Here is a 22,285-nt window from a genome sequence, read left to right on the forward strand (position 1 = left end):
AGTCAAGCAGAGTCCTCACCAAATGAAAAAGCATAAAATGTAAAAACGGTTCGTCAGCGTAATCACATACAGGTTTTTCCTCAGAGTTCCCCTTTTTTGATTGGTTTCTCAAGTAAACTCACACCGTAAAGCATCTACGCCCCACTCTGCCAATCCTTCCACTCCTCACTAGCTATGGCACTTTGAAAACAAACAAATGTCTCTTTTTTTGTATTTTTTTTTCTGTTTTTGTCCTTGTTGTTGTTGTTTTGTTAGTCCTGTGTAAAAGAGGTTCTGTAGCCTAAGTACCTTTTAGGTTTTGGTTACAGATTGCTACATTTTGTTTTATTTGCTCTTGCTGGGATGCAAAGACATTCTAAACAATAAATTAACAAATTTTCAACACTACTCCAATTGCACAAATGTGTAATGCATCAAGAAAGTTTACAAAGCATTGGTAGAGCAGAACATCATCTCACATCTCGTTTTCTTCCTCACACGCACACATTCACGCGCACACAGGTTTTTCTCAGGAAAGGGAGAAGAAGGTTTGGATTGTGTTCGACTAAGTGTAGGAAACATTTCAAACTAAGCATGTTTTAAAAAATTGTCTGCGCAATTTGTCCGAGTCACGTCGAAGAGCCGACGACTGCTCGTTTGTGCGCTCCGTGATGTCATTCTGTGTTGATGGAGTGGTAAAGGCGCATGATGCGTTCAGCCCCTCACACTGAACAAACTACTCCATAACATTCAGAATCGATTATTCTCCCACAGCAGGTTCAAGGGTTATCCGATTCAGTAAGGCCAGTTCAGAAAGGGCCGTTCAACGCACACATTCAGAGGTTGAGAACAAAAAACTCCCCAAAACATTTCAAATCCAGCAACAAATTAAAATTGGTCACGTATAAATTAGAGCATTTATTTAAAAATCCTTTCAGTATGTGAAAAAAATTGCTTTGAACCGACTAAATTGATGTGGAATTTGCCCACAACCCATTCCCCACCCTGCCAAAAAAAAAAAACAAAACAAAAGAAAAAATCCTCTCCCACGAAACCCACATTATCATGAGAAGAGAAAACACAATAAGCCCCAAATGTTTCATTGCTCTGAAACATCATGCAAATAGAACAGAACAACAATAGGCTAATAGTAATAGAAGAATAGTAGTCATAATAAGAACAATAATAATAGTAAGTAGTAATAAAATAAAAAATAATCTTACAATGCAAACATGACAGTAGTAAATGCCTCCAGTTCTTATTGCTACAGTATCTTACTTACAGTGTTGCGTTGCCACTCGTTCTTGCCGGCACATCCCCACCCCACCTCCCCTTACAGCCCCATCCCAGCCCTCTGATTCACAGTCTAACAAGGGATAATAAAAACGTCACACACAAAAACTTCGTAGTCAGAGTTGGAATTCACTGTCCCTGCGGTGTTGTGATGGCGCTTGTGTCACAGCTTACTAATGGACTTCCCTCACTGTCCCAAAAGCAGCAAAAAGAATCAGTAAACATGAGCGTACAGTGGTGAAAAGAGCACACTGATATACAAGTTGTTGTTTTTTTAGTGCTATGTTATTATGATTTTTGCTATATAATCTGGAGTCTAAAGATATTTGGACAGTGAATTCATGCTCTGTACACACACATACACACAGACATACATCTGTCAAAGCCTTGTCTGGGCAGATTTCATTGCTGGCATACACTGGTGGCGTATACCTTTTTTTAATCCTAAAAAGTTATTCTTTTATAATTATTCTTTTTTTTTGTAAATTTGCAAAAATATTAAACCCTCTTAATGCAAAATCTGAAAAAGAGCTGCTCCCTGAGAGATGCTTTGTAGTGCATCAAGCCTTAATGAGCAAGTGATTGTCTTTTAAAGAGACACTGGCCTATGATCTGTGGTCGGGTCAGGGGTCGGAGGAAAGATGCTGGAATTACGGGGGACCTTTAAATAGATGCAGCGTGGAACAGATCAGTATAAGCTGATTTTCTAACATTAACATTGGTACTTGCTCCCTCATGGTTGTTCTCCACATGGAAAAAAAATGATGGAAGGATAATAACTGTTAGGCGTACCAGCGGGCTTAAGGGGTACATAACTTTGATGTAAAGTCAAAGATTTGGCCGCTGTGCATTTGCAAAAATCAGAAAAGCTTAATGTTTTAAAATTGCCTAAATAACACTAGATCAGAGTCCATTATTCATAGCATTCAAAACTGAGGTAAAAGTGCGATTTTTAGTCGCTAGTCAGTCCAACATGTATTCGGGTAATGAAAGTATCATCAGCTGATTAATTCTGTGCTAATGTTCTGTCAAGTGTCTCTTTTTTGGGCTTATTTTGAAAGAGAGCTCTTTAGCCGCGCTGCTGAGATTTCACAGCACTTATAACTTTACAGGAGAGATTCACAGAGCATCTTCTAGTTCTAGTGTGCAGAAACCACTGAAACATGTCTACGCAATGAGATTTCAAATTATTCCTTCACCAGAAAAGACCAATTACAACATGCCTGGATAAATACCCAGTGGAGCCAATGTGATTTTTAAAAAGTGGCCAAAACAACAAAACATAGAAACTAAGACAAAATGTAAGTGCTAAGAATTATGGAATGACTACATAAAAAGCAAAAATTGATTGTCTATCACACTTTCCTTTTTTCAAATTGTTAATGCCATATTGCAGCTTTAAATGGTGTTTAGATGATTGGAGGCTATTCTGGATTAATTTATAACGCTAAGTCAATGCTCTCTTTACTGAAAACACTGCAGAGTCTGTGGTGGTGGAATGAGTACCGCCAATGGAAATGACTGTTAGGCATAACCATTAAGTGAAATATAGTGCATTTTAGTTAAAACAGCTACCTTGATCTGAACAACTGAAAGCAGGAAGAGGAGGAAAGGAATAAGATCAGAAAGGCAGTGTGAAAATTATTGCTCTTTAGACAAAGGGTCCTACATATTCACAGCCCACAGGGTCTTTGTCCCCCATGGACTGTGATGATTGTGCAAATAGTGATTGTAGGGATGAGGCATACAGCACTCATACAGGTTTGAGTGAGTGGAAATTTGTGAATCCAATTCAGGTTTGTTTCATTTTTCGTTGCCTTTATTTTGGTGGATAGCTATACACGCCTTCACCGTGATTTCTATCCACTTATATCTGCCAGAATTTTACGGACAGGTCCTAATACATGAGAGATAAAGGTTTGGGTACATGGGGAATTTGGGAAGAGATTCGGGGTTCATTGCAAGGTCCTAGTCTCCGATTAGCTGTGTGTGGCTGATTGTTCGAAAGCAGTCCAGCTTTTATTGGACGTAATTATTGCAGCGAGAAATAAACGATTGATAAGATGGCAAATCTGCCAGATTCTTTTTCTTGCAAAATAGAATATTTCTGTATATATCTCCAGCTTGAAAAGTAGCAGTAGCCATTTTTTTTAAATCCTTCATATGCTCTCTTTACATTACTATAGGTTCAGAAGGATGTAGTACCTTCTTTACATATGAACAAAATCCAGACAAGGCTTCTATATATCAACAAACCCAAATTGAATCCCGGTTTTTAGCCAGTGTTGTTTTACAAGTCTCAACTTTACAAATTCTGTACACAAGAAACTATCAAATAAAATAAAAACACGTAGACACGGTATAGTCAGCCACAGTGGACTGCTGTATATTTAAATTAAGACTAACTTATTTTAACAGAACAAGAAGTAATACTGGAATCCGCTCTCCACTAGAAGAATATCTACAATAGCTTCTCTAAATCCACAGTTCCCTCCCCCATCCAGCTTCACCATCTTCACATGGAAAATAATTCAAATAATTTTTTCAAAGTTAAATCATTTTAACTTACCAATTTCTTTTTTTTTGTTTAAAGATTGACAGCTTAAAATTGTTCCTAGATATTTTAAAGTCTGTACATTACTGGTCAGTCAGTTCAGTTCAGGAGAAAGGTGGAAGCCCCGCTCAGGTTGTGGCCCGGGGCACGTTTCATTTGTATATACATTCTTCAGACTGTATCGGTGAACAGAATGGGATAAGTGCTGGACATTCCTAGTATTGTTGGCGGTAACTCTAAGCTGCTAGCAGATGACTCCTCACCCACCAGCTTGAAATGTGCCTGGGGGGGCTCGGAAATATGTGGTTGCCACGATGATGACGTAGTCGACATAGCTGCTTTCGTCTCGTTGGATGCGGCTGTCTTACTTTCTTGGTCCTCTGCTGGCGTCATTTTTTGCATGTGGACCACAGGCAGTCACTTGGGCATGGCCATGGCAGAGTTTGGGTCTGGGTTGAAGAGTTCTTTGTAGAGTGGAGGAAACAGGACATTGACTGTTTCTGGGTGGAGTTGCTGGAAGGCCTGAAGCTCTTCAGTGTGCAGTGTGCACAGGGCTGACAACGTTGGGATTCGGCTGATCAGCTGCCGGACAAGAGGGAGAGATGATCAAGGATGAGGAAATTTAAGGAACGACAAAGTGCAGATGAGGACAAGGCTACAAGTCAGTCTTTGTTCTGCTACTTCTGTTGTGTTTTCCCATTGAATCACCTGTACTTCCTACCAAAGGAGATCCTGTCTACATGTTTGATTTCCCTTTTGGTCTTAGCCTATAGATTCATGCATTTTAGGCCTCTATGCCGTTCTAAGTTCTCTCACCATAAGTTCCAGCCCTACCTTGGCCAGTGCATCTTCATCCATGTGGTTCTTCTGCATAATGTGCTGCAGAGCAAAGTAGATCTTCTCCTGGAGCTTTTGAACTTTCCGAGGCTCCATCAGCCACGGTCGATCTGAAAGAAGAATAGACTTTTTTAATGCCGACAAAGTTGACTGAAGGGCTAAATGTAAAATTGATACGGCCGTGAGGCCACTGTATAAAATGTTACGTGGTCAGGACTGATTATGCTGCTTGATACAGATGAATGTAAAGAGAGTAACTACCTTATTTTAAAGTGTTTTTAATTCATGTCCATGCACTTTGCATCATGCATTATTATAATATTATAATATATTATTATAAGCAGATTCACACTGACCTGTGGAAATTAGTACAGCTGCTGAGAACAGTGCAATCTCCTCCTCTGTTAGCTGCAGTGAGCACATACTCTTCGCAAAGTCAAACACTGCACTCACTAAGTCATCACAACCTTGGAGGGACGCACAGGGAACGGCAGACAATAAGAAAAGAAAAAAATTAAATTATCTCTCACTTCTTTTTTAATAATATTTGGCTGTACTCCTCGTTCATACCAAGACAAAATGTTTAGCTAGTAATATCTTACCTAGGGCTTTGAACATCTGCATGCCTCCATACTTCCCTTCAAAGAGTACTGTGTTGTTGAGAGGGTTGAATGCCCTGCACATCCGCACTAAGACTACCTCCAAACAACCTGGAGAGAGATAGTGATAAATTTGAAGTTGATATACTCACTAAAAGCCAACCAGAGTAAGAAGCCACAGTATATTTACTGTCTGCTGACTGACAGTTTGACCTCTGCTTACATAAAGAGATAGGCCTGGCCTGCTCACGTGGCTCACCTGACTTTAGAAGAAGGATCTGGTCATTCTGGCACAGTTCCATAAACCCTGAGATGCGCTTGGCGAACTCCACCACGTACTGGATCGCATGGGTGATCTGGATGGCACACTGCTGCCACAGCACGTCACGGGGCTAGAACCAAAGACCCAGGTTATGTTTGTGTACTTTTGTACCTAGTTATTTAATGTGAGGAAATAAAATAAACGACATTTTTATTGCTATGACTGACATGCTCAAATGTGTTTCATTTCTATTACTAGTAAAAGAAACCCCACTAACTCAGTAAACTGAGTTTGAATGAAAGTTCAAAGCATTACGGCATTGAAAACTATATATGTGTATATATATATATATATATATATATATATACACACACACATATATAATGTATATGTGTGTGTTCTTAATCCTTTTCAGTACTTTAGAAGTAGCTGTTAATTAAATTAATGTAACTAAAAGGGAAAAAAGACCCAAATATAGGGAGAGTATAAGATATAAGGTACTTTGTAATTGTAAATGTCATGTTTCGATGGTGTCATAAAATCAAACCTCACCTTGCTCTGGTACATCTTGACCTCTTCATAGGAATGTGTCTGCCAGGCTAGCTGCTGCAGCTCCTCTGTTGTGTACTGACATGTCTCCAAGTGGGACTTGATGATATTTTGAGCAATACGGTCTAGAAAAGAAGATTATTCATTCATGTTGATTATTCACGTATTCTTTCCCTACACAATGTTACTATATATATAGCATATAGGAGTATATGGAGTGTGTTAGTTTAGGGACAAGCAGACCTGCACATTAATCTGAAGCATTGTGCACATTGGGCGGCAAGTACTATGGGCAATCTATCGTCCTTTTTGTACATTTTCTGCTTGTTTTTATATTCTCTAGAATCAGCCTGAAGTGCTTAATCTTAAATAAATCTTAACTTGTGCTAGCAGCCTTAGCTGTGCATACGGTAGTATGACACCTTGTCAGCTGTAAATTTAAGCCTGTCTGATCTCCTGTGCTGCTCTCAGATTAGGACCCTGACTCACGCTGCTGAAAGGACTACTTTGTGAACAGACATGCAGATTTCCACGTGGCTAAGTCAGGTAGCGTTGAATGATTCTGCTTTCTTACCCAGCTCTCCCATGCTGACATTATTGGGCCCAAGCTGACTCTCCTGGTAGCCTCCATAGCTGAACAGGTTGGGTACTGGCGTCAGGTCGTACACTGGCTCCTGCTTAATGTGCTTCATGCCCGACATGTCCAAACCTGACTGGTCTGGAGACGGCTGGGTGGAATCCATCCCATAGTAACCCCCGGGGACTCCTGCTCCATTACCATGGCCACCTTTGGGTAGCTCAATGACGTGACCATTGGCATAGGTGCCCCCAATTTCATGGTTAAGGGTGGAAAGTCCGTTGGTTAGGCTGGATGAGTAAACGCGTGCCAGAGCTTCTGCTTCGCCTGTCTGCTGTTGCCGCTGCTCCTGCAGCCGTGCCTGGTGCTTCTGGACCTCTGCATACAGGCTGTCACGCTGCTTCTTGGACATGCGGCCAAACTTGACCGCTTTATGGGGACAAAAAATAAAATGAAGGATGAAAAGAAATTGCTCCACTAGCTCAGACTGCGTCAGAGAAGATTGCATATAATCCTATTTTTGGCTGTTCTGCACAGAGAGGGTTGCACATGTATTTATTTGCATATATTTGCCTGCACACTCATGCACCATAGATATAAATATGTATTTACTGGACCTCACCATCTCTGGACATTCCTAGGGCAAGACATTTCTGCAGGCGGCAGTGTTGGCAACGGTTGCGGTTTGTTCTGTCGATGAGGCAGTTCCTCTGGCGGGGGCAGGAGTAGGAGGCGTTGTTCTGCTGACTACGTCTGAAGAAACCCTGGTTACATGTCAGCAGAGAATACAGGCTTCAGGTACCCGTCGAGCATAGACTATATGATGTTTCTGAGCAAATGAATCAGACTTTGATTTAGCCACATAGAGTCTCACCTTACATCCCTCACATGTAATGACGCCATAGTGGATTCCTGATGATTTGTCTCCGCAGATTTTGCATGGTATAACTTCGATTTGGGCTGTAAGAAAAAAAGCGAGAACAAGAAAGACTTGCGTTACTAATCAGATCTTGGATACGTCCTAGTTTGGAGTTTCGTGAACACCTTGTTGAGTCATGTCACAGATGTCAGACCTCGGCTGGTGGTCTAATTTGATGGTAAATGTACATAACCCAGTTGGGTGTACGACCTCATTGAGATAACAGTGTGCCTGCATACTGCATTTGTGTCACGTTAACTTCAAATTCGCAAGGGCACAGTGACATTTGGGCAATTATTATGTGCTTCTAGGAGTTTTCTAATGAATGGGACACCAAGGACTGCATACACATGGACACAAACACAAAGTAACAAGATTGTGCATGTGTATTCTTTGTGTTACGCTTAAAGGACAGACCCCTGCGGGTTAGAAAGGTTGCCCATAATGAGAGAAAACCAAAGGATCACACTTACTCTTCAACCTTTATCTTTTCTCTCTTTCAAACACACACGCACGCATATACAAACACATTTGGTCCACCAACTCAAATGCTGTTAGTGTTTAGCAGCCCTTAATCTACATGTGCACTAATTGAACTACGTTTTGTTCATTTTAGGTTTTACTCACTGTGTATAGGCAGCTCCATGTACAGTCACAACCAAAGGCACTGAATATAAACAACAGAAACTATTTCAACACACACGAGCACCTGTCATGGGTGCCTTTGAACTTAGCGTCCATACTGTATGGAAAGTGAAAGCTGCAGTTCCTGTTAAGAGATATGACATAGGTGTAGAGGTAGGCAGGTATGCTGCTGAGATGGCACAGTCTCTATAAAGAGATTAGACCGCCTATCTAATCCTAAATTATTTCCCGACGAGCTCGTTCCCCTCCTCTGCTGAGCGCTGGCTTAGCCACAGCTGAAATAGCCATTCACATGTAATCTCCTTGCATACTCCCACCTGTGGGAAATTCTGTACATTTTAGGAATCTCCTGAGAAGTTCAGATATAACGTATGTTCGTGTTTGTACAAACTTGAGCTAACTTTGATTCTCTCGTGCGTGCCACCAAACCTTTCGTACAACATCGATGGATGTATGTCTAAAGTATGTGTGTGCACACTGAAGAGCAACCTTACAAGTTTTGGATTTGTGTAGTATTACTTTTGTATTTTGTTGATCTTGTGTAGGTGCTTTGGTTTGGCAGAGTTGATTGTGGGTATATATATGTATGCTAGGTGTCTGGCAGAATGAGTTTGCAGTATACATAATTGGATAATCTCTTATCAGGATCAATGGAAGCAGTTTTCTGTCTAGCAACTGCGCAGGTACAATCACTTCAATGTAATCCCCCTGCACTTCAGGGAGTCTGATCACTTTATTATTATCAAAAATGGGTTTTAGTCAGTGTTACTTCTTGTATCTGTTTCAGGAGCACTAAAAAAAAAAGCTTTCAAATGTTTTAAGAATTTTCAGAAAGTGAAACGTTACTCTATGCTTTCTCTCAGTTTTAGGTGTGGAAAGATGTGGAAAACAGAGCCAGGATTAAACACTGACATCTTAAATTGCTATAAAAAAACAAACAAAAAAACCCAACATATTTGCATATTCATAGTCATTTTTTTTAACAGGGCATAGGAGTAGATCTACCCAGGTAATTGATTTTTTCTCTTTAATTAGAATGAAACAGCATCTTTATATATGCTTGCCTTGTAGGAGATTTTTAAATCCCTGCTTTAAGATTCGGGTATTTGCTACAGTATATATGCCACATACTGCTATATATGACCGATCCCTGATTCATACTGTATTCTTATTACGCAAACATGAAACGCAAAGACTGTACAGTGTGGTGAAAAACTAAGAACATGTAGATAATGATAGAAAAGAAATTCATTTGTTTGCCTATCCGCCCCCTGGTGGCCACTGAGAGACATGAAACGTTTTTTACATGCTGCCGTGATCCTGGACTATGTACTCTGATTCAAGATGTATTGTTACACATATCTCCATAGTTATAACTGCTGATGTAAAAGGGTCTTTAATCCCCTTATCTATCCCTAGTAGCTTATACAGAACAATGGATCACTGGATCCGTCTCAGGAGACCACCCATGACAGCCCTAGCAACAAAATGACACACTGTTTGAATGTGTGCTTAAGGTATCACAGGTATACTCTGAGTTCTGGTGCAGCCCAAGATGTGACCCATTTCCACCAATTCTCGGCCAGCTCGCCAAACTGGGTCACAGAAAGGCACTGGACTGGGACGACACACAGACTACATACACAGAGCTGTCAATGAACGCAGCCTGTGCGCCCCTATTTTTAGTCTGTAAAACAGGTCAGTTGCACCCAGGACATGGCCGGTATCAACAGACCACATTCTGCGTATAACCAGAAGACAGTACAACAGTGCATCAGCCATGCTTCTAATCATTCTTTGCGCTCGCAATCCTCTTATTCTTTCCGGTTGGCACTGTTAGTCCCATACTTTTAGTCAAACTCTTTGATCAAAATGTTAATCGTGAAGCAAGTTAATCTCCGTGGGTTTAGACAATCTGAATGCGTTCAGCCCACACCTGCTGCTGTCTGATGTGGATATACGGCGTTATTATTTCTGTTGATTTCTCAGAACAAGCGCTTTACATTTTTTCCTCGTCCTCTACACTGATTACATTATATCTTGACTGTATTCCTTTTTACCCCATGGGAGATTGTATTCGTCTTTGTATCAAATCATTATGCCCAAAAGAGCATGGGCGTGTGGGCATGTGCATTGTTTCTGTGTGTGTTTCAGGGATGGTTTGAGTGAGCATTTCACTTATAAAAAAAAGACTCAGAAAGATAAAGTATGTGTACATGTCTGTGTGTGTTTGGTAAATTGTGTGTGTGTGTGAGTGTATGTGTGGGTGTGTGCATTGTTTACTGTGTCTGTGTGTGTGTGTTGTGCTCATTGCCAATGGGGACTGTCAGGTAGGATATAGGGAGACGGTCATGACAGCATAGCTGTTGCCAGGGTGACCACCCACTCGCTGCACTCGTCTGGCTGTCACCGCGATGATGTGCTAAGCTGTCACAATCTTAAAGGAAATGATGTCATTGGTGTTTGGAGCCAACTCGGTGTATCATCACCGTTCGTCCTGTCGCCCTCCCTAAGCGGAGGTTTTTTGAATTGTTCACTTAAGGACTCCCACTTCCACATCCAGTCAACAATACAGACTATACTGTAGCTGCAGCAGTGGATTATACATGTAGCAGAATTAAAGACGCGTTTATCTGTTGGCTGTTTAGAAAAAGCTGCGTTCTTATTGTTTTCAAAGTTGGAATGTATGATAATACTTCTTGGGCGTTGGATTTCATGATTTTCCATTACAGAAGCAAACTTAAACCTTAAAAGAAGCGGTGGAAATAAATTTCTAAAACAGATGAAAACAACATGAACAAGTCTATTGCAGTTCTTCCACTAGCCACTCTTAGAGGAACAAGCCACTCATTTCTGTTTTTGGAGATTGTTTTGCTCCTAGCCACATGCCTTTCTTGAGAGTGGGTGGGACTTTTTTCCAACCGGAGCTGACCCAGTGAGTGACAGGGTCCTCAGCCAGCCAGAGCACGAGCGTTATCCTGAGGTTATTATGTAAGAACGGGACTGCAGCGCTGGCGATTCCTCAGCTAAGAGGAGGATCAGGCCTGCACAATCTCTTGAGGGAGAAAAAGATGGAGCGAACCAACTAGAGATGAATTCCGCTTAAGAATCTGGGAAGGCAAAGATAGTTGCTGTAATGTGAGTCACGCACATGCATGAGTGTGTGAGCGCGTGTTGCTGAGGGTTGTACTGCACCAGCACGTGTGTTGTGATAATTGATTTTTAATGAAGTGAGGATCTCCTGTGAATTTCCTGGGCTGGCCCTTTCCCTAAATAGAGTCCTAATTATCCATATTGCACTACAGGAAAAAAAAAAAAGCAGCAGCCTTGCACCAATATCTTAGCAATACTTATTTCTAAAGCACATAAGTAGCTCACACACAGGGCTTGCTAAGAATTAATGCACACGTAGATGCACAGAGAATGAAGCGGCTATCTGAAAGGAGCTTGTTTATATTGACAATGTAACAGCAAAGTGAGGCCACTAGGTGTTGCTAGACAAGTCTGAGTTGTGTGTATGTGTGTGCAAGTATGGGTGTGTGTTTCCAAAAGGGCAGAATGGACATGCATGTTTCATTCATTTAGCCTGCGGGATGGGTCTACAAGAGAAACGTATTGAAGCAGCACACAATATCACGCAGTTTACAGCGACACAGTGCACACCAGAGACTGGTGTTCACTTTCCTGCCGTAACTTTTGCCAGTGTAAGCCACTTCAGAAATGCAAACACGACTCCTACTGTAGTCCCAGGGGTTGATTTGTTGGGGATGAATGTGGGTGGTATCTCCACTTCATTAAAAAATATGCATAGCTTCTTCCCAGTTAACGTGATATCTTCTGGGAAAATGAAGGAGATCAGCACTTTACCCCCCACCACCACCCCTCCTTGTTAAATCTGAACAGCTCCGGCACTGGTCTTAGATGTCTATATACTGTGAATTATGCTATCACTTTTCGCCATCCACTCCGCTTCAGTCTGTTTGACTTTTTCATTCGTGTGTTCCTCCTCGCTGTAAGTGGCTGTGTGACTGGGAAATCATTTCAGTTTCTGTATTTCATGATCTATTTCCATCTCTCAGTGAAACTCTGTCTCCCTGTCTCACAGAACTTAGAGGAACAAGCGGAGGTTTTTCTCCTCTCTCTCCTTCTCTGCCAATGATGAAAAACACTGAGGAAACTTTTTGGTGGCGTGATCATTGAGCAGATTAATGCACACAGCTGGGAATAGTTTATAGCAGTGCTTCTTGGGTTATCTCCCCTGTGTTTCCTGTCATGTTTCCACATCATACTGTCCCATTAAAATCAATGAAACACTGCCACGGCATATGGTTTCAAACGGACCTCTGCGCTTGTGTGTGCTGTCACACTTTCCCTCTTTCCTGTTTTACTGTCTGAAGCATTAAAATACATATGTATATATATATATATATACATATATATATATATATATATATATATATATATATATATATATATATATATATATATATATATATATATATATATATATATATATGAAGGACTGATGGACTTTCCGCTCCCCTTTTCAGCCTTGAGTACTTAGAACAAATTAATTTTTTAGGAGCCCTGTGGCCCGGCTACATGCACACATTCCTCCTCAGTCATCGCTGTCTGTATTGTCTATTCTCTCCTTAATCCTGACTTTCGAAGTTTAACAATGCTTAGTGCTGTTTTCGCTGGTTTCTGTTTGTTTCTTTGGGACAAAACATATTTAAGGTTCAATACCCAGCTGGGTCTGCTTTTTCTATTCATTTTAAAATAATGTTTATATCTTAGGTGAAGTTTCACTGATTTCGAGTCAGCTCTGGTGCTTGTAACACTAATTTAGGAACAACTTGCAAAAATCAGAACTGAAACAATTATCCAGCTTCAGCCTTCTAGATGCAAACTGACCTCAGACCTGGCCTGAACTAATAAAGATAATGCTGACATGAAACAGCCTCATTAAAATACTGTAGGGACTGAAGGGACCGGTGCACAGCCGTGCACCGGTCCCTTCATTTCCACAGTCTGCTGTGCATTGAGTTTTGGTGATAGATATTGTTGCCAAACATGTCTTTGTCCATTTTGTAATACTTACAGTCATACTGTTGCTGCAAAAGCATACATTAAATACCCCCCGCCTCTGCTTTTCCCATTGGTATATCGTCATCAACCCCCTTCCTGCCCTAATGCATAGACACACGCATAAAAGTGTCAGAAAAAAACAGTGCCGCTCTCGCCCTCCCCCCATGCTGTATGTCAGAGGGCATGAGCTTGTCCAGCTTGCCGTACGGCCCCAAAGCACTCTGGGTAATTGCTCAGATAGCAGGTCTGGGATCAGCTGCAGTTTGCTCATAGAATATTGTGCCGTGGTGTGATTGGACGCCGCGGAGAGGGAACAGAAGGGGGCCACTGGCTGTAATCCAGAGCATCGATTCACATGCACAGGCATGAACACACACACACACACACACACACACATGCACCCCAACATGCTCCCAGAGACACATTCAGACAGACAGAGACGCACATTGAGACATGCTTGAAAGAACACATTACTGCATACCACTTTAAAAAAAAGCAGACTTTACAGTATGATTTTTATGGTCACACTGCTCCCATCCTAAATCCAATACACGCACAGACATGCACGCACAGACATGCACGCACACGCACACACACACACACACACACACACACACACACACACACACACGAACAAATAGTCTCCCATCCAGTGCAGCATGTCCTCAAATAGATAAGAAGGAGACGGAGGTGTGGGAAAAGAATCCACAGGGTAAACTAAACCCCTCTCATGGTCACTGTGCACAGGCGTGCACACTCCAACCACCCGGGTGACCTATGAGGCCCTGATAGCCTCTGACCTTTCCTTAAAGACTCAGAAAGTCAATCAGAGTGGAAGGAACAAGTCCAAGTGTGAGAGGCCTGCATCTGGTCATTACCATTCTGAAATCAGACAGTGATAATATATGCATACACACAGGAAAACACAAGCAAAAAGACCCTTTATAGTTCAGTCTCTCTCTCTTTTTTCCATTTCATCTCGCACCTTTGCCCTCATGCTAGCAGACACCTATGACGCACACTGAGCTGTGAAACACTGAGCAGCGTTCAAGCTTTGTTTGGGTGAAGCGAGTCGGTGCGGGGAAGAATATGTTTGCACAAACACTGACTAAGAAACCATCGCTTTATTCCTGAGATGAGAAAATAACACTATGTTAGCATCGGCCATTCTTGCTTAACCTCACGCTCCTCCTACTATGGTGTTTCTCTTGAGTCTAATTGTAGATGACAGTGTGTGTGTGTGTGTGTGTCTGAGGGGGAAGGGAGAGAAAAGGTGGCTATCACAGTGTAAGAGAGAAATGGAAAGAGAGGGACATCCATGGAGAGATGGGCAGAAATTGCTCTCACTTCTTACATAAGGCAGAGAAAAATTTGCCCTCAGTTTTGTCAGAGTCGCATCCTTTCTAGTGAGAGTCAGTGGACAGGCAGATAAAATCAGGGAAACAGCAGCGTCAAGATGAGAGAGGCTGAATGGACTTTAAAGCATTGACGAGAAGGGGAGCACTTAATGTGACTAGCTAACAATTAGAGTACGGAGAAGAGGATGAAAAACCCGTCTGTGGGACTGTTTTAAATTCAGTTAACAAGGCTTACTTCTGCATCTGATACACTTGTACAGCTTTAATACAGCTTTAATAACTGCATACACATATTCGTCCTACTGTTGAGTAGGGGTGAACAGAAGCTAATAGCATTTATTTAAGCATATACCTTTAATATAAAGTCTCTGCTATTCCAGAAAATGTGATTTTTAACTTCATTAAATAATCTGACCCTTAAAAGAAGGGTGTACATGGTAAGACATTTTTCCATAAGCTAAAATAAAATACCTGACATTATGTAAAGAGAGACGATGTGATTTAAAACTATGTTTACCCATTATCATATTAATAATAATGATCAAACAAAAAATAAATGCTTTCTTAAAGGACCACACTGGTTTCTGCTCAACATTTCCCAAAGCATTCAACCAAAATTTCCTTTATTTTCAATTTAAATGTTGCAGTGATACCTCCAGCTATTACTTACTGCTTTTTTTTCTTTCTCTCTTTTTGCATAACACCTTTCAAGACCAGAGTGCCAAAGTATTGAGTTAGAGATTCTTGCCCTGCTGCTTGTGAGTTCATGAAACCCCTGGTAGTGAAACAGGCTGTCAGCTCGAGCGTGAACACGAGCATATGAACGAGTTCCCTTTGAGTTTACGCGTGTACTAAAAAGGTTTCAATGTACTTGTGTTTCAGTGCTTCTGTTTAAGCGAGTGTGTGAGCATGCACATGTGTGCCTATATGTGTGTGTGTCCTCTCCCAGGGATGGCCGCTAATAGCTCGCCTCGGGCAACAATTTAACTCAGCCTAACAAGGTTCTCCCCAAAGTGGCCCCAGGGGCATCTCTCATAGAGGCAAATTGATCACAAAGACTATCACACAACTCAGCTCGGCTCGACCCAGCCTGCTCTGCTCTTTACCTGCTCTCTTTCTCTCTCTCTCTCTCTCTTTCTCTCTAGCGGGATGATTTAACAGAATGCGTTATGAACATTAAATCTGAGTTAAGTGAGCAAAAGCAGCAACAGCGGCAGCCGTCTTGGTTTCCGAATTGCATTCTCTTTGTGAATGGCAAGATCCCTCACATCAACAGCAAGTGCTGTGGACACACACACACACACACACACACATATGTGAGCACTCTCACGCACAGCCTTAAGAGAAGTATCTCATGACTTGGACACAGTAACTGAGAGATAGAGATAGAGAGAGGGAAGAAAGGCAGACCTAATAAGAGTCCCTTCAATGAGATTACAAGCACTAAAACAGGCTAATCTTTGTCATTAAGAAAAGATGCCGCAGTAGGCTAAGTCATATTATAGGCTTATTGCAGCTTTCTGCAGAGAACACCTTCACAGTATAGGGATATAATGTGCCACTTCCTCTGTCGTCTTCACATCTTGTCTATAACTTTGGAGAGCCAGAGTCCACTTTTTGTGCAAAACCTCTTAAAAGTAAGGGCCTTGCAGCACTTCCAAGTAATCAGTGCTGTGCATAATCAAATCATATACGTATATGATTATGCGTAGCGTAGAGGGTAAGCTGACACACACCTTCAGTTTATGGACTAATCTGCTTTGAATGTTAGCTGAAGTCTGATAGGTGGTTAGCAAGCGTGGACTTTGGATACCCCTATAACAGGTACTGCATGTTATTCATTGCTTCAGGCAGCTAGAATGTGCAAGTGCAATGAGAACAGGATAGCTTGTATCTGTGCGCATTTGCACCAGTATGCATGCAAGAAAATTTAGTTTTGCACCCTAACTCACCATTTCATGCAAGCACACACTAACTTGCTTAGGCAAACGCACACAAACGTCCACACTTGCACTATTATATAACTCTTAAGTCTCTCTCTCTCTCATACTTGCCCTCTTTTTTTCTTATCTCACTCATTCACTTGCTCATAGTCTCCCTTCTCTCATTCTGTTTGTCTCGCCTTTCGTTTTCTGTGTATTCGCCATATAGATTCTTAGCTCGGTTCATGGTCTTTAAGCAGATAGAAAAAAGGAAACCTCCTAAAAACGAAATGAATTGATTCATAAAGTGACTAAACTTGAATAAATGACCAAACCTCTACATTGTTCTAGAGTAGCGGAAATCAGAATTTACTGTAAAAGTGTGTGTGCAATGCTCCCTGACTTTGGACTATCAGTTGGTGCACTCGACGTCCCTCTCCCCAGAACCTGATTTGTTATGATGATATGATAATTCCCGCTTTTGATGTGAGCATATTTTTCCTATAAAAGGAACCCCTCCAATGATATCTTTGTCATATTTTACTCGCTTTCTGTGTTTTAATAAGCGCAGTCACCCTCTTCCCCCGGTTTTTACTTCAGTGTAAATCAGAGGAAAATGTGAATATTGAATATCATTGTGCGTCCACTGAGACACGCTGCCTTCATGGATGAGTAAAACTGACAAAACAGAAGGAGCTGTCAGAGGACTCTATGACTTCAAGGCAGATTTAGAGTTTAGGAGTGGTTCAGGCAGAAATCCCTCCCGGCTAAGATAAAGTGGAGACACAAACTGAAGCGTGCCGTATAGCCCACGCTTTGTGTGTGGAAAGATTTAAGAAAGAGGGAGAATTGACTGAGGAGGAAAAACAGCTCGCCTAGGCTCCCCTAGACGGCCGCAGAGGGATAAAACCAACACTGGGTGCATGCTGAGCGCATGCAAAACAAACACAGGCTATGATAGTGGCTCAGTGGGACCGCAGAAGTGCTATCCAGGCAGCACACGCACGCACAAAGCATGGTGGGATGTTTTATGTAGATGGCTTGAAAAAAAATCTAAAGGTCAGGTAAGACACACTAGGTGAGGAGTAGACGGTGAGTCTTGAATGCAAAATGAGTGTGTTTAAGTGTGTGTGTGTCGCAACAACACTCTGGTGCCGGTACCCGATTCAGTCAGTGGGGCTGTGTTGAGGGATTAACAGTGTGGCCTGCATGAGCTTGGGGTAATCTCTCCTCTCTTCTTACATAACACTAGACCATTACTCAGCACAAACACACAATAAACAACACAATCAACAACACCGAGCTGGACAACAGACCACACATGCAGTGATAACAGTGCAAAGCAAAGATTCACCCAGGCCGGGTGCCCAGCGTGGTGCACAAAAAGAGGTTTCATGGCGACAATGGAAAGCAGTGATTTGGTGTAAATTAACATTAGGTTTTGGGCTCAGTTTCTAAATCAGTACGAATAATGGCAACTTATATTTTCCATGTTCTTACTCATAGTTGGTACTGAAAGTGAAACACAGGCACAACTTAGCGCCACTGATCTTTAACCTTTTACTTTATCCCCCTTAATGGCACATGATACAAATACTAGAAGTTAAATGTAACCATAGTGTAGCTGTGAACAGCTGTGTTTATTATTCTGCATCATTTCTATGTATTCACTTGAGTCTTCCTGTGTTGTCATCCATGTGCTTGTACATCGGCCTTCCGCTTGTTTGTGCTCACAGGAGAAAAACAACAGTAAACACTGAACACTGACAGCCACAATACTTAAAGCACTAAATGGTGGAGGTGCTTCTTTAATAGTTTCTACTGTTATAAAAAAAAGAAATCATAGGAACAAACATGAAAAAATACAACCAAAAAAAAAAAAAAGAGAGATGTTTAGGCTCCAGTGTAAACTAAAGCCATTTCAGTTGTGTGCCACGGATTTATCCAAACAGACTGCTTCCATTGTCTTTGACTAAAAATTGATCCCGGGATGCTTTCGAACTGGACAAATCAATTCGCAAACGAGTCTCTAAAGCAAAGCAGGATGGGACTAATTCTATTGGCATGAGGCCGTCATGCGTAGTATTGCAGCTGTTTGTGTCAGTGTGCGTTTTCAGAGCCTTCGGATTTTTAATGTGTGCACATGCTGCCTTTCAAGGTAACATAAATAATGCCAGAAATGGAAATGACCACTAATTCTTGTAGATTTGAGACAAATATTTTTAATGACCCCCCCCCACTCCCACCCACACATTATTCTGGATCTCCTGCCATTATCTTACTACTGTGCTCTCATACTCTTCCACTTCCTGTCATCCCATCTTATCCCACAGTGTTAGGAGAATGAGAGATGGTGATTGGCGGATACTGCTAACAGAGGAGAAGTGGCCCTGCGAGCCCCTCCTCCGCTGTTGCTCCCTCCATCGCTGAACTTGTGGACCTGCCTGACCCGGGTGCATTTGTAAGCTCTTAGGCTTATAACAGTAATAAAAAGGATACACATCCACGGGATAATGTAGACTGTGGGGATCACTGAGTAACACAGGCTCACTTGCAGAATACATGTCAGTTCATGCTTGTGTGATGCTGTGTATGTTTCCAAGCACGCATATGCTAATCTCACAGAAGGGCTCTGATCTCTTATTGATTATGGCATTAATAAATGATTTGGAGGAGGTTGCTGTTGATTAGCTCAGACATTCTTTAGGTTAAACTAATTTCTGCAAAAAATTACTTTAAAAAATCAAACATTCATTTACAATAACTAAAACGATTCATCCAAATAAATAGGGCATAATTACTTAATTATATTTCATCTATTGTCTTATTATAAAGACGTAAAAACTAAAACTCTGTTGCCACTTAAACACATATATATGGCCACTTGCCACTGTTTCTAATGTCATTTGATGGGTTTTAACGGAACACCTCTTACAGCAGAGCTTCACCACATTGCTGTTGAAAATACAGAGATAATGAGCCTGTTTACAACATCCTACACAGCACTGAGCCAGCTTCGTTTTCAGAGAAGTAGAAAAGGCCTCTTATGATTATATTATATCTGTTATTTCTCTGGCTTTTCCAGGCCGGGCGATGGCGTGACATCATCTTCGGTCAGGGCTTCAGGAGCTGTGGCTATTGTTAAATGATAATTACCACGGCTCATGAGGGGCCTCTATTTTTTTAAAACCTTGTGGTTGTGAGCACGTTTCTGTGCAAGGGCAGCCGAGACTCCACACACACAGACGCGCGCACACACAGGTTGGGAGTGGGGGCCGCACGGCCCACACTGATTTAATTCTATCTGACAAAACCCTTTGGGGCGTGCAGAGGGAGAGAGGAAGATGGAGAGCAAGGGAGAAAGAGAGAGATAGACATGGTAAAAAAGGGGTGAGAGAGACGCTTCAGGGGCCTCTTCTGCCAACCATGGCTATAAAGTGAAAGCAGGAGCTTTTGGTATACCCCCCCCCAAAGCCTCCCATGCACGAGAGTAGTCGCAAGGCCCATTAAAATGTGGATAAAATACAAGGTGTGTTACAGAGGAGTTTGCCATGGGATTGCAGAAAGAGAGTAAGAGGAAAAGATGTTTGGCCTTCTCCTGTTTTTTCTTTTTTTTTTCTTGCCTAAGGTTTGATGGCCTGGAGCTGAGGCAGCAGATAGCTTTACATGACATGGACACATGAATAGATTGATGTTTGACCTTTTTTCTCTAAGTAATAACTGCAATAAAATAATCCGATTACAGAGTACTGTTGTTTATCATCATAACTAATAAGCAGGTTAAAATAACGGTAACGCAAGTTTGCTTAATAATTATTCTGACCGAACATACATACAGTGCAAAATATGATAACAATATTGTTCCATATAAAGAAAAGTAACGAGTATTTTATTTTAAGCTAAAAGCTATAATTTGACAAATCACAGGCCGTGGATTTCTGTGCCATGCCTTTACTTTGAAGGCGACTTTGTACCCTTGGATCAAAATTTTCCAATAATTTCTCACCTCCAATATAGGAACATTCAGGCATCATAAAGGCCACCTCATAAACTAATTAACTTATTTCTGAGGCCAGTAAGAAGCGGTCCGGCCAGTTAAAACAGATTGGCTTATAAATTAGAGTTCAAATCATCCAGCTGAACGAGTGTTGCAACTTTAGCGCCAGCGGTAATTGCACAACGTCGAGAGTAAATAAAGCGAATTCCAAAACACTAAGCTGATAATAATAAGGTTAAATATTAAAGCCTTCGCGCTGGACTTTTAATGAACTGCAAATAGTCATGAAGGAGAAACGAAAAACGCGCATTTTCTGCTGTTAACGAAATTTAAACGTCGAGCAAAAGGCTAAGAGCAAAATGACCTGTGCGCGAGAGTGTCCCTGTGTATCACCGTGCGCGAGACAGGTCTTGCTTATTGCGTGCGTGCGCGTGAGCGTCCAGAGGACGGCATTGATAATGAATTTCAACATTCTCAGCGCGGCGCAGAGCGTCGGGAAAATGGGTTAGTGGAGCGCTTGAAAGTGCACATCCCTGAAGCATTCAATAAAGTTTACCACCTGAACATAACGGAATAAAGTTTTTTTTTCCTTTTTTCTTCTGCACATGGGCTAATCTGATCCGATCTACCACCCTATCCGCAATTTCCGCCGGTGTGGAGTGGAGCTCAAATGATTAAGCTAAATATAATGCGGCACTTTTAATTTCCAATCCCAGACTCCAGTAAAATTTGCAGGAACGCGCGCCTGTTCCACACACACGCTCCTGAGTCAAAACACACACGGAGAGGGATCCAAATAAACTTTTACAGACTACTTAAGCTGGCTGATGAGATTGCAGAGAACCCCAAACACACTGCCTTGAGCTTAACATTGAAAAAAAATGACAAATTCAGATTTTCGCCTAAACCTCCCAGAATAAACTTTCAAAGCTAAATGAGTGATAAAAGCTCGTCGTGCCGTGTGTGACTGTGTGTTAAGTGGGAGAAAGTGCGAGCACAGTGGGATGGTCTTACCTCGCATCGTGTCGGTGTTGCTGGAGCTGGTGCTGAGGCTCGCTTCCCAAAGCAGCAGTCATGAAGAAACAAACACTTAAAATAAAAGAAGGGGCTGCGGGTGGTGGTGGTGAAAGATCCTCGGTTAAAAACAACAACGAAAGGAGTGTAGATGATGTGCGTCGACGTCCACTGGCTGCCCTGAGTGGAAGCGTCTCTGCGCTAAAAGCATCCCAGAGCGGGGCGCAGGCAGGCGGGCTGAGGTCGGTTGGTGCGTCGGTCTGTGCGCTCTGGTTGTGTGGCCGCTTTTCTCATGATATCTGCGCTCTCACCTCTATGGGAGGGTTTCACTATTTTCTGCGGGCTGAGGGAGGGAAGAGCGTATAGGAGAGCTTTACCCGGCGGCCCGGATTGGACTGGAGCACTTTCCGCTCCTCCCACTCTCTCCTTCTCAGCCTGCAGCCTGGAACCTGCACACACAAACACGCGCACACACATGCACAGCCCGAACCCACTCTTAGTGCGAGACACAGGCAGTCTCAGCGAAGTTTTTAACCTCACCTTCCAGTTACAACAATCTTATACGATTTAGGCAGTTTTCATCTATACACATAAACAGTTAGTCTTTGATCTGGTCTCGTATTTATAGAGATCTAACATTCTGCCCAGCAAGAATAGATCCCCTGGTGCTATTTCGTTTTTACTGCTTTAAT

At 42.0% G+C, this 22,285-nt stretch overlaps 1 protein-coding gene across 2 annotated transcripts; it reads right to left on the reverse strand.

Annotated features, from left to right (window-relative positions):
• Nucleotides 1-1,312: 1,312 nt before the first annotated feature.
• rorb (RAR-related orphan receptor B) lies at nt 1,313-21,917 on the reverse strand. Of its 2 annotated transcripts, none has more exons than XM_063489552.1 (10): nt 21,594-21,917; nt 7,525-7,610; nt 7,273-7,414; nt 6,648-7,079; nt 6,077-6,198; nt 5,522-5,654; nt 5,266-5,373; nt 5,020-5,130; nt 4,661-4,773; nt 1,313-4,408 (listed from the first exon to the last, which is right to left on the reverse strand). In XM_063489552.1, exons 1-10 carry the CDS (start codon nt 21,598-21,600, stop codon nt 4,244-4,246), a joined length of 1,419 nt encoding a protein of 472 aa, XP_063345622.1. In that variant the 5' UTR covers nt 21,601-21,917; the 3' UTR covers nt 1,313-4,243. The 2 variants fall into 2 exon arrangements, with proteins under 2 accessions (XP_063345622.1, XP_063345621.1); XM_063489551.1 differs by lacking the exon at nt 21,594-21,917 and adding an exon at nt 8,197-8,439 and having other exon boundaries at nt 1,314-4,408.
• Between the last annotated feature and the right edge of the window lie 368 nt (nt 21,918-22,285).

Source organism: Pelmatolapia mariae, linkage group LG12, assembly GCF_036321145.2.
Source record: "Pelmatolapia mariae isolate MD_Pm_ZW linkage group LG12, Pm_UMD_F_2, whole genome shotgun sequence".
In the NCBI taxonomy this organism is placed as follows: Eukaryota; Metazoa; Chordata; class Actinopteri; order Cichliformes; family Cichlidae; genus Pelmatolapia; species Pelmatolapia mariae.

What these genes read in the sequence shown, in the direction of transcription:
- rorb (XM_063489551.1), bottom strand. An exon ending in TGTCAGCATGGGAGAGCTGG is followed by an intron (nt 6,199 to 6,647) that starts GTAAGAAAGCAG and finishes CTTCTTTTCTAG; the next exon opens with ACCGTATTGCTCAAAATATC. An exon ending in GATCCTTCTTCTAAAGTCAG is followed by an intron (nt 5,374 to 5,521) that starts GTGAGCCACGTG and finishes ATCTCTCTCCAG; the next exon opens with GTTGTTTGGAGGTAGTCTTA.